The following is an 11,268-nucleotide window of genomic DNA, read 5'->3' on the forward strand; positions in this document are numbered from 1 at the left end:
TTGTATTGCCTGAATAGGCACATACTCGACCTGGAATACCTCAAGTTGAGGCATTACTGCCCATACCACCTTGGACAACGCACCTTGAATGAGTAAGTACAATAAGAAATCAGTAATCAGGCGAGAAAAAAAAAATCCTGAAGCCCTGTTACCGCTGCATATATTTCGTGCTATTGGTGCATAGCATGAACGAGACAGAGGGAATGAATCGAGGGCTCGTTTTATTTGTTAGATGAATTCAAACGAACAGTGCATGGCATGCAATAGAAAAATACGAAGTGAATTTTTTAATCTATATTGTTGTGTGTGTGTTTCTTTTTTTGCAGGCAATACCGATACACTGCCTACCGACAGTTTGTTTGGTGGGTGTACAGGCGACTTGGTCAAGGTAACCGGGTCGTTTTGCCAAGCTGTGCTGTCCACAGAATCAGGAAAGAGTTCCCTACGCCAGGAGGGCATTACACTGGCTACCTGGATGCATGATGGCAGTTTCTCCTGAATAAACAGCCAGAGTTTTCTTCTCAGAATGACGTGTCTGGTTCAGTGAACTACTGCAGTCTGTAACACGAGACAGGGAAATAAGTGGTTACACAAGAAGCTTCAGTTCCAGATGCAACATGAAAGGAAAGTAGCCTTACGTTGGTCAAATATTAAAGCGCCTTGTATGTGCTGCCACGAGAGCTTCTTTGTCAGCCTGTTCAAAGTTGCTTGAAAGTGGAGGGGGCACGTTCACACTTGTACGTGCCGATGCCTCCCTGTAGGAGCTCGCATTCTGGCACAGGTCCACAGCACACTTCAGCAATTCTTTCACATAGCCTGGAACAAAGCATAGTAAATGGCAATGTGTGCGCAAAAACACGCAAACCAAGTACCGTATGTGCAAGATTCTTTCACTGGTGCGACAACGGCAGCCTTTTTTGCCTTGGGGTATTTGACCAGCCACCTCTTTGTCCCATTGTCAGTGGTTGCTTGCTGCCTTGCACTATTTTCATTATAGTGAAGTGCGGCAAGGCGTGTTCTGAAAGAAAACAGGACCATATCCGTTTACATCACAACAGTCCACCTAAACAGCTTAGGGACAAAGTATGTTTTACCTTGCTACCATGCTGGAATACCCAAAATGGGTATTTTTCGGTGCGAACTGAGTGATGGTGCTGTGAAAGCATTCAACAGCAAATGTTTGTGCACTCGTGGATAGTCGAGGAATGTCTTTGAGCAAAGCCTTGTTTAGGACGATGGCTTTCAGTTTTTGGTGCGCTGGTGATCCTAAAGGAATTCATTGGAAATAATGCAAAAATACTGAAAAAACAAAATTTCAAAGCCACATACCTTCTTCCAGCCACTTCTTCTTAGGCAATGGCTCGTGCTCGCACCTCGGATAAAGGCTCTCATCATGTACGTGAATGTCAACGACATGACGGACAAGGGAGCACCACTTGGCAAGAATTAGCTCAGGTTGCGCCCGGCTTGAAAGGGCGCACCAATACAGGTGGTTGATGACAGCAGGAATCCATAGAGTCAGCTCCTGAAACTTCTTGAGCTTCGCTGCTGCTGTCAGCTTCTTTTTGAGCACTGTACAAAAATAGAGATAACCAGATGCATCATGCATAAAAATTTGAGAGCCCAGATATCTTACTGGTACTTGTGCTTCTAAAAAATTTATTAATGCAGAACCTACTCTTGGCAACGTGCCAGCAATCAAAGCTGTGCTCTATGCAGGTCTCCTTTGATGTAAATGCCTTTATCTGAGAATGACGGTCAGTCACAAGAGTTGAAATCTCGAGGCCATTAGCCTCGCATATTTGCAGTGTCCTCTTGAGTCCTTCAAGCTCCATATGGTTGCTTCCCTTGGTTTCATTTGACTGCAACATAAGCATCATTAAATCAAGCACATGTGCATGTAGTCACGAATGCTTGCAGGTTTCTTGGGAAACAACAGTGCTGTCTTATTGACAGCGCTGTTGTTTCTCAAAGGTTGTGTACAACCAACTAACCTATCCATTACCTCCTAAGCAAGCTTGCAGATTTTCCTATAGCACTCTCTCATGCAACAATAATAACTACCTGGAGAGTTTCGATGTGCAACACCTTGTTCTGCTCAATATCCAGAAGCGAGTATGTGCCATACTTGCCAGAATGTCCAGGGGAATCTGCTCTACCATCCCCAGCAACCTGGAGTGGACAGCCAATGGCTTCATCAAAAAGCACATTTTGGTGGTGTGTCCAGACCTTGAAGTAGTGAACGTGTACGGCTCATGAATCGATATGCATACACTGTAAGGTTGGTTACATGACCTAACCAATTTGATGAGCCTACGCACCTTGGTGACTGCAGGAATGACGAATGCATTTTGGACTCTGAAGTGTGTTTTGTCACTGCTGCAGGCAACACCCACACTCCTTAGTGCCCTAAAAAACTTCGAAGCTTTGCAGCCTGAAAAAAATACTGCCGCAGAAAGAAGCAAGCTACCAGCTGCCTTCCAATTAATTATTGGCTGTGTTGCCCATGTAGAGACATGATGGTTAATGCACATGCGTGTCACCTGCAATAATATGCCTTTCACAGTTTTGTCAATGGCTCTGCATGGATGTGAACACAGAGGGCAGACCGAGAGCAGTTCATCCAGGCTAGACTCAAAAACAATGAACTTCCTCTCTTCATAAAGAGGCACCGCTGTGTTAACAGTACTGTCTCTGAAAAAAGAAAAAAGATCTGTTTGAGCACTGCACAATATTATATGATGGTCTAATACATACTTATCCAAACTGACATCAGAGAGTACATAGGAAGGATCATATTGATTTCGGTTTTCATTTTCATCCATTTCGTCTTCAGATGCATCCGTCCATTCTGGCAATGGTGTCGATGACCGTGGTGGCATAAAGGAGCTAGTTGAAATACGTTTGTCCCCGTGGATGTTAACCTGTGTTGCTAGAAAAAAAATAGCATAAGCGAAAATATAATTTAGCAGCAACAGTAGAACTGCTCCGATATGCTATTTTCAACAAAACGCCAGGAACAACACGGATACAGAAAAAACAGACGCGAAGGTGCACTCGTCTGTGTCCAGCTTGTTCCTAGTGCGGTGGAAAACGACATACCTGCACCATCTGGCTCAATGTGCCAAAAGAACTTTAGGTGCGTTGATTAGTAATGACAGTGCAAAGATTTTATGCTGGTAGCTGTTACGTATATATGCTATGCATAGCGAGGCTCGTTACAAAAGAGCAGTGACATAAGGATGCACATTGGTTCCTCTGATACACCTACCCCAGTCTCTACAGATCATTGATGTCTGAACAGCTGCATCAGCCTGAAGTGGTTTCGCTGTAATTTGTCTTTCATTGGCGGCGTGAGGTTCTGCTGCAAATTGCTAGAGAAGTGCTGCAGAGCATTTCCCCTGATGTGCCTCACACTCACTGTTCTGCCTGCTATTTGTACATGCCTCTGCACTGCGTTCACAGGAAACTGAAAGAGATGGAAACAGTTGACAAAACTATTTAATGAACACACACCAAAGCATAAAATTTGATCACATGACCTGAAGATTTTTACATGCATTTTTGTTTTCTTCCCTCTACACCCACGCAAAGAAAATCGCTCTTTTTAAGATAAAACGCTCCATTGACAAATGTGAAATACGTTTGTTATTCGTGAATTATGAAATGTACCTGCTTGGGTGACTTCTTCAAACGGAACATGATCAATTGGAGGTGTATGCATTTCGCAAGCATCACACTGTGGTCCTTGGATGTGAACTGCTTCTCTGTGGCAGGCTCTTTCTGTGGTAGGTTGTTCTTGCAATATTTGATCAATGATCTGCAATATAGGAATACGAGAGTGCACATGAAAACGGGGCACAAAACACGTAGGTAGAATGTACAGGTGACGAAATTGTGTATTCAGTCATTCACGCATAGTTATTTATGCCGTCGTCGTGAGCAACTACACAGGAACGCGGCGAATGAACGGAAACGGTACCAACCTCTTTTCGTCTCCTCTTTTCAAACGCGCCGCTGATCCTTCCTGCCTTGCGTTTTCGTGAAAAGACCGAGGGCACAGCGTCAGGCTTTAGGCGTTGCCCTTTGAGCGGCATGCCGAGGCTTTTCAGCACAGCCGGGCTTGTCGCATAATCGTCGTCGACGAAGTGGTCCGCGCAAATGAAGTCATTTTTTAGAGGTTTCCAGGCTGGGCGTGATGGCTGACAGGCACGTATCCAAAGTTTACGCACCTTCTCGTCTTTGGGAAACGTGTGTGACGGCGAGTCACGACCGACGATGCTGTTATAACAGCGTTGGGCGCAGCAGTGTCTGGGCATTTCCTTCCACCGCGACGAATGCGTCGATACCAATCGACGAGCGTGGGAACACACGTGTAACGCACTACCTGCGTGGAGCGCCGACGGGGATTACGTTTCAGACGGACCACGTGCGAAGATCGCCGAGAGCGGTAAACAAACGCGGCAAGCGACCGACACTCCGGAAAAACTGCGACGGCTTTGGCTGGCCTTGGCCGCGCGCTCGCGCGCGAGGGTGTCATGACGTCAAATTTCAGCTTCTGCCGGCGGCCGCTTGGAGGCAAGGCGCAACAGAAAATTGCAAAAGAAAGATGTTTCTCGTTCTTTTTTTCAAGGCAGCTTGTTGTAATCGTCATTTTCAAGAGATCAACTTTTGTTCTCAAGCATAAAATCACCCGCCAACTTTTGTGTCCGTATCCCTTTAACATGCACCTAAATCTAAGTAAAGGGGTGTTTTCGCATCTCGCCCCCATGGAAATGCGGCCGCCATGACCGGGATTTGATCCCGCGACCTCGTGCTCAGTAGCCGAACAGTGTGGCCACTAAGCAACCACGGGGGGTTTGGATTGTTTCGTCTGGCCCTAGTACTTGGATGAATATGCCGCTAATTCTCTTCGAGATCTTTTGTTAAACACAATTGCAGTCATGATACCGTTCCCTGCATTTCGGTAGTGAGCCATAACGAGCACAATTTTCAGTGCATATAGCACCAATGTCTTTCCAGTGCATCCGCACCTGAGCAGCACAAGTTTGTTTATATGAGCACGCATCGTGACCGCTCATAGTTCACTTAAACACATATGCTGTTTTATATATCGCAAGGCGCTCACACCAACTAATGTGAAAACATTGCAAACACACGCATATATTTCCGCATATGACCATCGTCACAAGGCACGCATGCACGGCCAAGTGCGACCGGAATAGAGGGTGCGAAAAAATATGTTTAAATATAGGATCTGTTATCGCACCTTTTAGTACAGGGCTGGCTCTCACACTTTATACGTCTCTTCATAATACGTACAGTTTGCGTGTTAAATAAAATATTGCTAGATGAAACTCTGTGATCACAAGCGCACATTCAGAAAACGTGCTTATAGAGTTTTCCTTCCAAAAATATGGATATTCACATGAACAAAAGCGTAATTTTGCCCGTTTCGTGCAGAACAGCGCAGCTACTTTACTATTATACGGGTGAAATGACCGTAAAACCTAAAGCGGGTAGCATTTTCGTATTTTAACAGAAGTTATTGCCACATTTTTTTTGAACATGACAAATCTTCTGTATTTTTGCGTATAATGATAGAATTACTTTACAGTGAAGGTAGTATTTTATTCATTACTGTATTTGAAAGTTTCGAATAATCACACACCCATAAGAAACATCATTCATCAACGCGCTGTTGTGTGTGCTTATAATGGCTGGCACTCCTCGCAGGGCGTAAAAAAGGACAGCCCGGCAGACCGGTCTCAGCTGCTTCCCCTGGACGTGATCCTAATTCGCGTGAGAATTGGCTGACTGATGGATTACTGACCTACCGATAGTTTAACTCAGAACGAGTGAAAGTTGAGCAAGTTGTTAAGGATTCGTGTTACTGGAAGGCAGGCATGCAAGCATAGACACAAGAAATGAGAAGGACAACACAAGCGCCATCTATCTACGGAAAATATCGCACATTGGAGGAAAAGAAAGGAACACACAATTCTTATGTGCGCGTGCTCAAGTAAAGGAAGCGCCAACTTGACGGTCTTGAACACGAGGGTGCATTAGCTAAATATAAACGCTTAGGGACAGGAAAACTTTGTGCAAGATAATCGAGGGCTGAATTACGCACACGCTACAGCTATAACTTCTTTGCTGTCATGTCCTAACGAAGCTTGCTTTCTAGCACACTTATTTTGGTGGCTTTCTACGTTATCTAGAATTTTTTCGAGATTTAAAATGTGCCCCTGTTGATCCATATGCATATGGTCTTGTTTGCAATGTCTGCATGCTGCTAAAGAAGACGGGAGTTGCGGCTGATAAAGCTGCTCTATAGCAGCGTTTGCCGTGTATCCTCAATACACAATGAGCGTTTGGTTTACGTGTTGCTGAAAAGTAAACCAAAATTGAAGCTAACGAGCCATGACTTTAAAAGTGATGTATATTATGCACCGTGGGGATTGAAGCAGAATGTATGACAGCGCGTCTGCTGTTGATCTATGGATAACCCGAGGCAACTAAACTTCTATCAGGGATTGCATGCTTCAATATTCAAGTGCTCACATTTCGCTCCCGTCAGTCAGGACAACTGCAGAGAAACCAAAACCCTCCCCGCACTTTAGGAATTAAGCAACCGTATATAGAAGCAATACGGCCTTCTTATTGTACGTTCAAGAGTTTTTTTTTTTTTTTCGGGCTGCCAACAGTGTACATTGTACGCGAAGATAGGCTTCACCGCAGCAAAATACGTGTATGAATTCTAATTGCATTTCATTTACAACTGTGTATATAAGTGTCGTACCCCAAGAGTGAAATGCAGCGAGAAGCTTGCGAAAGAAAATAGCCTTTATGCACCCTTCAACCCATTGTTATTGATGTCCTCACAATCCACTTCTTTTCATTTTCCTGCGCTACCCTCTGCCTCACGCCGCTGGAAACGTTCTGGAAGAATGCTGGGGCACTTTCGCCGGTTGGCTTGGGTACCTGCGCCTATGCTGAATTTGCGTCGGTTATCCTTTTTGTGGATAGCGACTAATTCCTGATGGCTTCTCCGGGGCAGCCTGTCGTTGGTGGAAGCCATGTAGCAGTCACCGGCCATAGTGGGTAAAGAGGGCTGAGATCCCTGTTGTGCCAACAGCACGGCCTATAAAGGCACGCTGAGCTCCCTACACCCAGGCGAATGTCCTGGAAAATGTTGCCGCAAAATTCTGCACTTCCACATTGCTTTTTGTGTTCCCCTTACACATTCTTTAGACATTTCGCATATTCAAGAATTCTTCGAGTGCAGCCTTCCGCGTCCAATTTACCAAAGCGGGGCATTTGTTTACATCGACACCAACAGTCACCTGCGGATTGTTGTTAGCGTCAAATATTGTGGAAACGGCGCATTACTGGAATGAAACAATCTCATATTGTGGTAAAACATACATATGTTCGCATATGAGCGGCTTTCCACACGAGACGAGTCAATGTGAGCGGCCCAGCTACTTTCGCTGCAACTGAACTGCAAAGAACTGCAACTGTGATCCAGATACAAATATTTCGGGCTGCTATTTCTGATATTCACTTTTATTTAACATCATCATACCTACAGTTGGCGCGGGCTATAATATAATATTAGAGAAAACCGTGCTCGCATAAGCGCTCACTTATAGACCGCATACATGCGAGTTGCCATTGTGGATGCTATTGCTGACACCGTTTGTATATAACTGAGCGAGGCGGTTGCTTATGCCGCTGTACCGAATGCACCATCTCTTGTAAGGCGTTCCTTCCCTGGAATTAAGAAATTTGTCAGCATGACAACATCTACAGACCAATCTACGTAGTGAATGTGACCGGTAGCCTTCCGAAACGTTAACGTACAGATGCTGTCACAGCGCTATGTTGCCGCTTCCCACGCTTACTGCGTACGCTCTGTGCGATGTAAAGAGCAGTTGATATCAAATCACTGAGGCCAGAATTGAAGTATGAAAGAAGTTTCTTACTCCTAACTGGTTACTTTTCAAGTTTAGATCTACCGGTAGTGGGTGCACGAACTCGACAGCTCCAGGCCTAACCTTCACTGAACAGAGTAAGGATTGACTCAAACTTCATGTGCACGGCTTGACAAGGCTGAAGGTTGTGTATTTCCACTTCTAATGCATGTTTCGGCTCATTCTGAGCACAATAAATGATAAAAACAAGCGAAAGCACTGCGGCTATCACGTATTCGGTTCGACGACCTGTCACGTGGGCTACGGTCCAACGATGAACGGCACACTGATCGACTGCCATCGACAACACCGTCGCACTACAACAACTGTTGCTCGTGGATGACGTCGTTGTCAACCTGGTGTGATTAAATAGTCTCAGTGACGCACGCTGAAAAGTTGACCAATCGTTGACGTCAACCTCTTGTTGGTCTCGTGTCGACCAGTGTTAAAATGCCTTCAAACTAGTACGTGAAGTAAGACAAGCGCTTCCACCAGCAGCAAATGTCAGCCGACGCTGCTAGACTTCGTCAGCAACGCGATATACCTGAAATCTAACCCAAGTGTAACGCAGGTGCTTTTCCCAAATTCGCTAAGCGTTAATGAAATGCGGAAACTAGTGTTTCATGTTGGAGCCAAGAGGAATGCCTGACCGCTTTGCATCTTGGTGTGGGAGAGTTACGCTACGCACGTTTTAGACACAACGCCGACGTTGAGCTACTAATGCAATTGCAACACACTACATGACAGGAGTCTTTGCACCAAGGCGCGTCCATGCGCTTTTTCTTTTCTGCTTTTCCGGTGCCTTTCTCCCGAGACCAAACAGCGTGGCCGCGCGCGACCCTTCCAAAACGTTTTGCGACTAATCCGCTAGGGCAGGGTGCCTGCGCCGTCACAGCTTGCAAAAAGGTGGATCGCCACTAAGTCTGCCGAATGCGTGACATCAATAAAAAGAATGAGGCATTCCTTTTTTTATAAACTATAGTGGAGCATCCAGCTAAAGCTGAAACCGTTCATTCTGCGGTGGCATAGTGGGCGAAGCTGCCAAGCTACGGGGCGGGGCCCGTATCCACAAGACCTTTAGTTGATAATTAGTCTTTGTCAATGCGTTGTTGCCTTCGCTAATGAGATGTCTAGCTTTATAATTACCTGAAGTTTTATTTTAAAAGGAATCATAAGCGCAAGGCATTTTTATGAGTACGGGTCCAGATGTGTTTGAAGCCCGGTTCTTTCACTGCTGCTGAAACATTACGAATCATTCGTGCCATCACCCGAAACAGCATACATGAGACACAGGCATCACAATCAAGCACGCGATGAATCTACCTACTGGTTGCCATTCCACTCGCAGCACATGGACGTGACGCCGGTGGGCAACGAGACGGTGTATCCGGGTGACGTGTTGTCCCAAATCGACGGCGTCAACCTGGCGAGCCCGATGCGCGACCAGGTGATGCAGATGTTGGACACGGCGACCGGCGACGTCAGTCTCCGTGGTGCCAACGTCGCCCATGAGCGTGAGTCGCATCCTCGTGAGCAAGCTGCACGAGACGGTCACGACCGACACCAACGTGGCCAGTCGCTCCACTGCTGCTGACATCGAGTCCCAGTGAATTGGCGCTCCTAGTGCTGTGGCACGTAGATTGCACGTGCCCATGCAGACGCTTTTGTCGCTCATAGGGTCACAATTTCGAAATTGTGCCGAAAGGCACGTTGCTAATATAAGATTTCGAAATATAGATTCGTAGTGCCCAGTGGAACGAAGCGCCCCAGCATTCCATCACCTTGCGCAAATCTTTGACGAACGATATTGGACGTGCGCTAAGCAGCAGGCAGTGAAGAAATTGGTGGCGAAATGTCGCACAGATCGGAATAACTGTGATTGCCTGCGCATATATTGGTAAAATAATAGTCCTTTAGCGTATCCACGAGTGCTTTGACTACAGTTGATGTTAATTTGACTTGTTTAATGTACGACCGTATATGATTATGGAGGACGTTATTTTGGGTCAAACTTGTTTGCCAGCCTTTATCTCACTGCCATAAACATGCACTGCTCCGAGTACGTCGTTACAACTGAGGGAAAATTGTGGAAATTAATTCCTTACTTGCACATTGGAGGTCTCTATTTGTAAAAGTGAATCTATATAAAGTAAATTAGAATCCTCCGCATTTAATAACGCATGTAACAATGTTTAAAAATTCTAAAGGCCCTCGCGTTAATCGCTATAGCAAGCCACCTACTGTCGCTAGCTGTGCTCTCGATGATACCTGAATGCATTGAGAACGGGCCCGGTATTCTTTCTGTGAAAGTAGGTCAGCGGCAGCAGTTCCCCAAGGATACGAACTGTTGCTGCTGCAGCGACAGTATTTACTTTAATGTCACCGAGTCTACATAACCTTACTGGTGGGAACTACTGCAGTGGGAACTACTGCACCAATAGTGGAATATGAGTGCTTGTTTAATTTTTGTACTATTGAACGCAAAATTGCGCTTACCTGTCCCATTTATGGATTATGTGGAATATATGAAAGCGTGATTGCCCGAGCGGCGATTGCTGCTCCATATGAAGCTGCTGACGATTATGTGAGACCCCATTGAGAGCTAGAAATAAAACATACCTGTTGAGCAGCTTATCAGATAGAGTGGATCCTTAATTCAGGTAGTCATGCACTGGTTTTACCTCCTTCAAACAAACTATTATACTGCCGAAGTTTATAATCACCTTCTTTCCTTTTTATGGCTTTTTGTCTCCACCCCTATGTGGCACTCTATAGAACGTCGACACAATGCTGCTGGCTATCTTACACAATAAGCTAATATGGCGGGAGCTCTTCGTGTAACAGCTCAAAACTGATGAGTCGACGTGTTAGATGACAACCCATCGACCGTTTCGAGCAGGTGTGACCTAAACTCGTGCACTTTCCTCCATGCATCGAGGGTTGCCGTCACCCGTATGCTGGTGATGACAGTAGCAACGAAGATGCGCACAGTGTACCGCGTGGTACCAGCACTTGCCACCAAACGTCACGAAGTGGCAACGGCAAGCAACGTTGCGATTAAGCACACCGTACGTAATAGCGTTGCATAAAGTGAACATGGAACACTCAAAGTAAAACAGTACAGCAGGAAGCGTGCTACATATTATTTTCTTTGTGTAGTTGTTTTATTATTGGAAATATTTTCATTATTATTATGGTGTTACAAAGAGTTTTACATTTCTGGTACACTGGTGCAGATCTAGGTCTTGAGCACTGAATGTACCGGTTTGCTGGCAGTGAAGGAGAGGAAGTG

At 45.5% G+C, this 11,268-nt stretch overlaps 1 protein-coding gene across 1 annotated transcript; it reads right to left on the reverse strand.

The window, feature by feature from the left end:
- Positions 1 to 470: 470 nt before the first annotated feature.
- On the reverse strand, positions 471 to 4,471 carry LOC126540223 (uncharacterized). Its single transcript, XM_055076293.2, has 11 exons — positions 3,987 to 4,471; positions 3,673 to 3,820; positions 3,272 to 3,469; positions 2,758 to 2,932; positions 2,544 to 2,694; positions 1,679 to 1,862; positions 1,330 to 1,572; positions 1,095 to 1,266; positions 873 to 1,018; positions 639 to 816; positions 471 to 558 (listed from the first exon to the last, which is right to left on the reverse strand). The coding sequence occupies exons 3-10, from the start codon at positions 3,288 to 3,290 to the stop codon at positions 644 to 646; spliced, it is 1,263 nt and encodes a 420-aa protein (XP_054932268.1). The 5' UTR covers positions 3,291 to 3,469; positions 3,673 to 3,820; positions 3,987 to 4,471; the 3' UTR covers positions 471 to 558; positions 639 to 643.
- Positions 4,472 to 11,268: the final 6,797 nt, after the last annotated feature.

The sequence above is a fragment of the Dermacentor andersoni genome, chromosome 2, assembly GCF_023375885.2.
Source record: "Dermacentor andersoni chromosome 2, qqDerAnde1_hic_scaffold, whole genome shotgun sequence".
NCBI lineage: Eukaryota > Metazoa > Arthropoda > Arachnida > Ixodida > Ixodidae > Dermacentor > Dermacentor andersoni.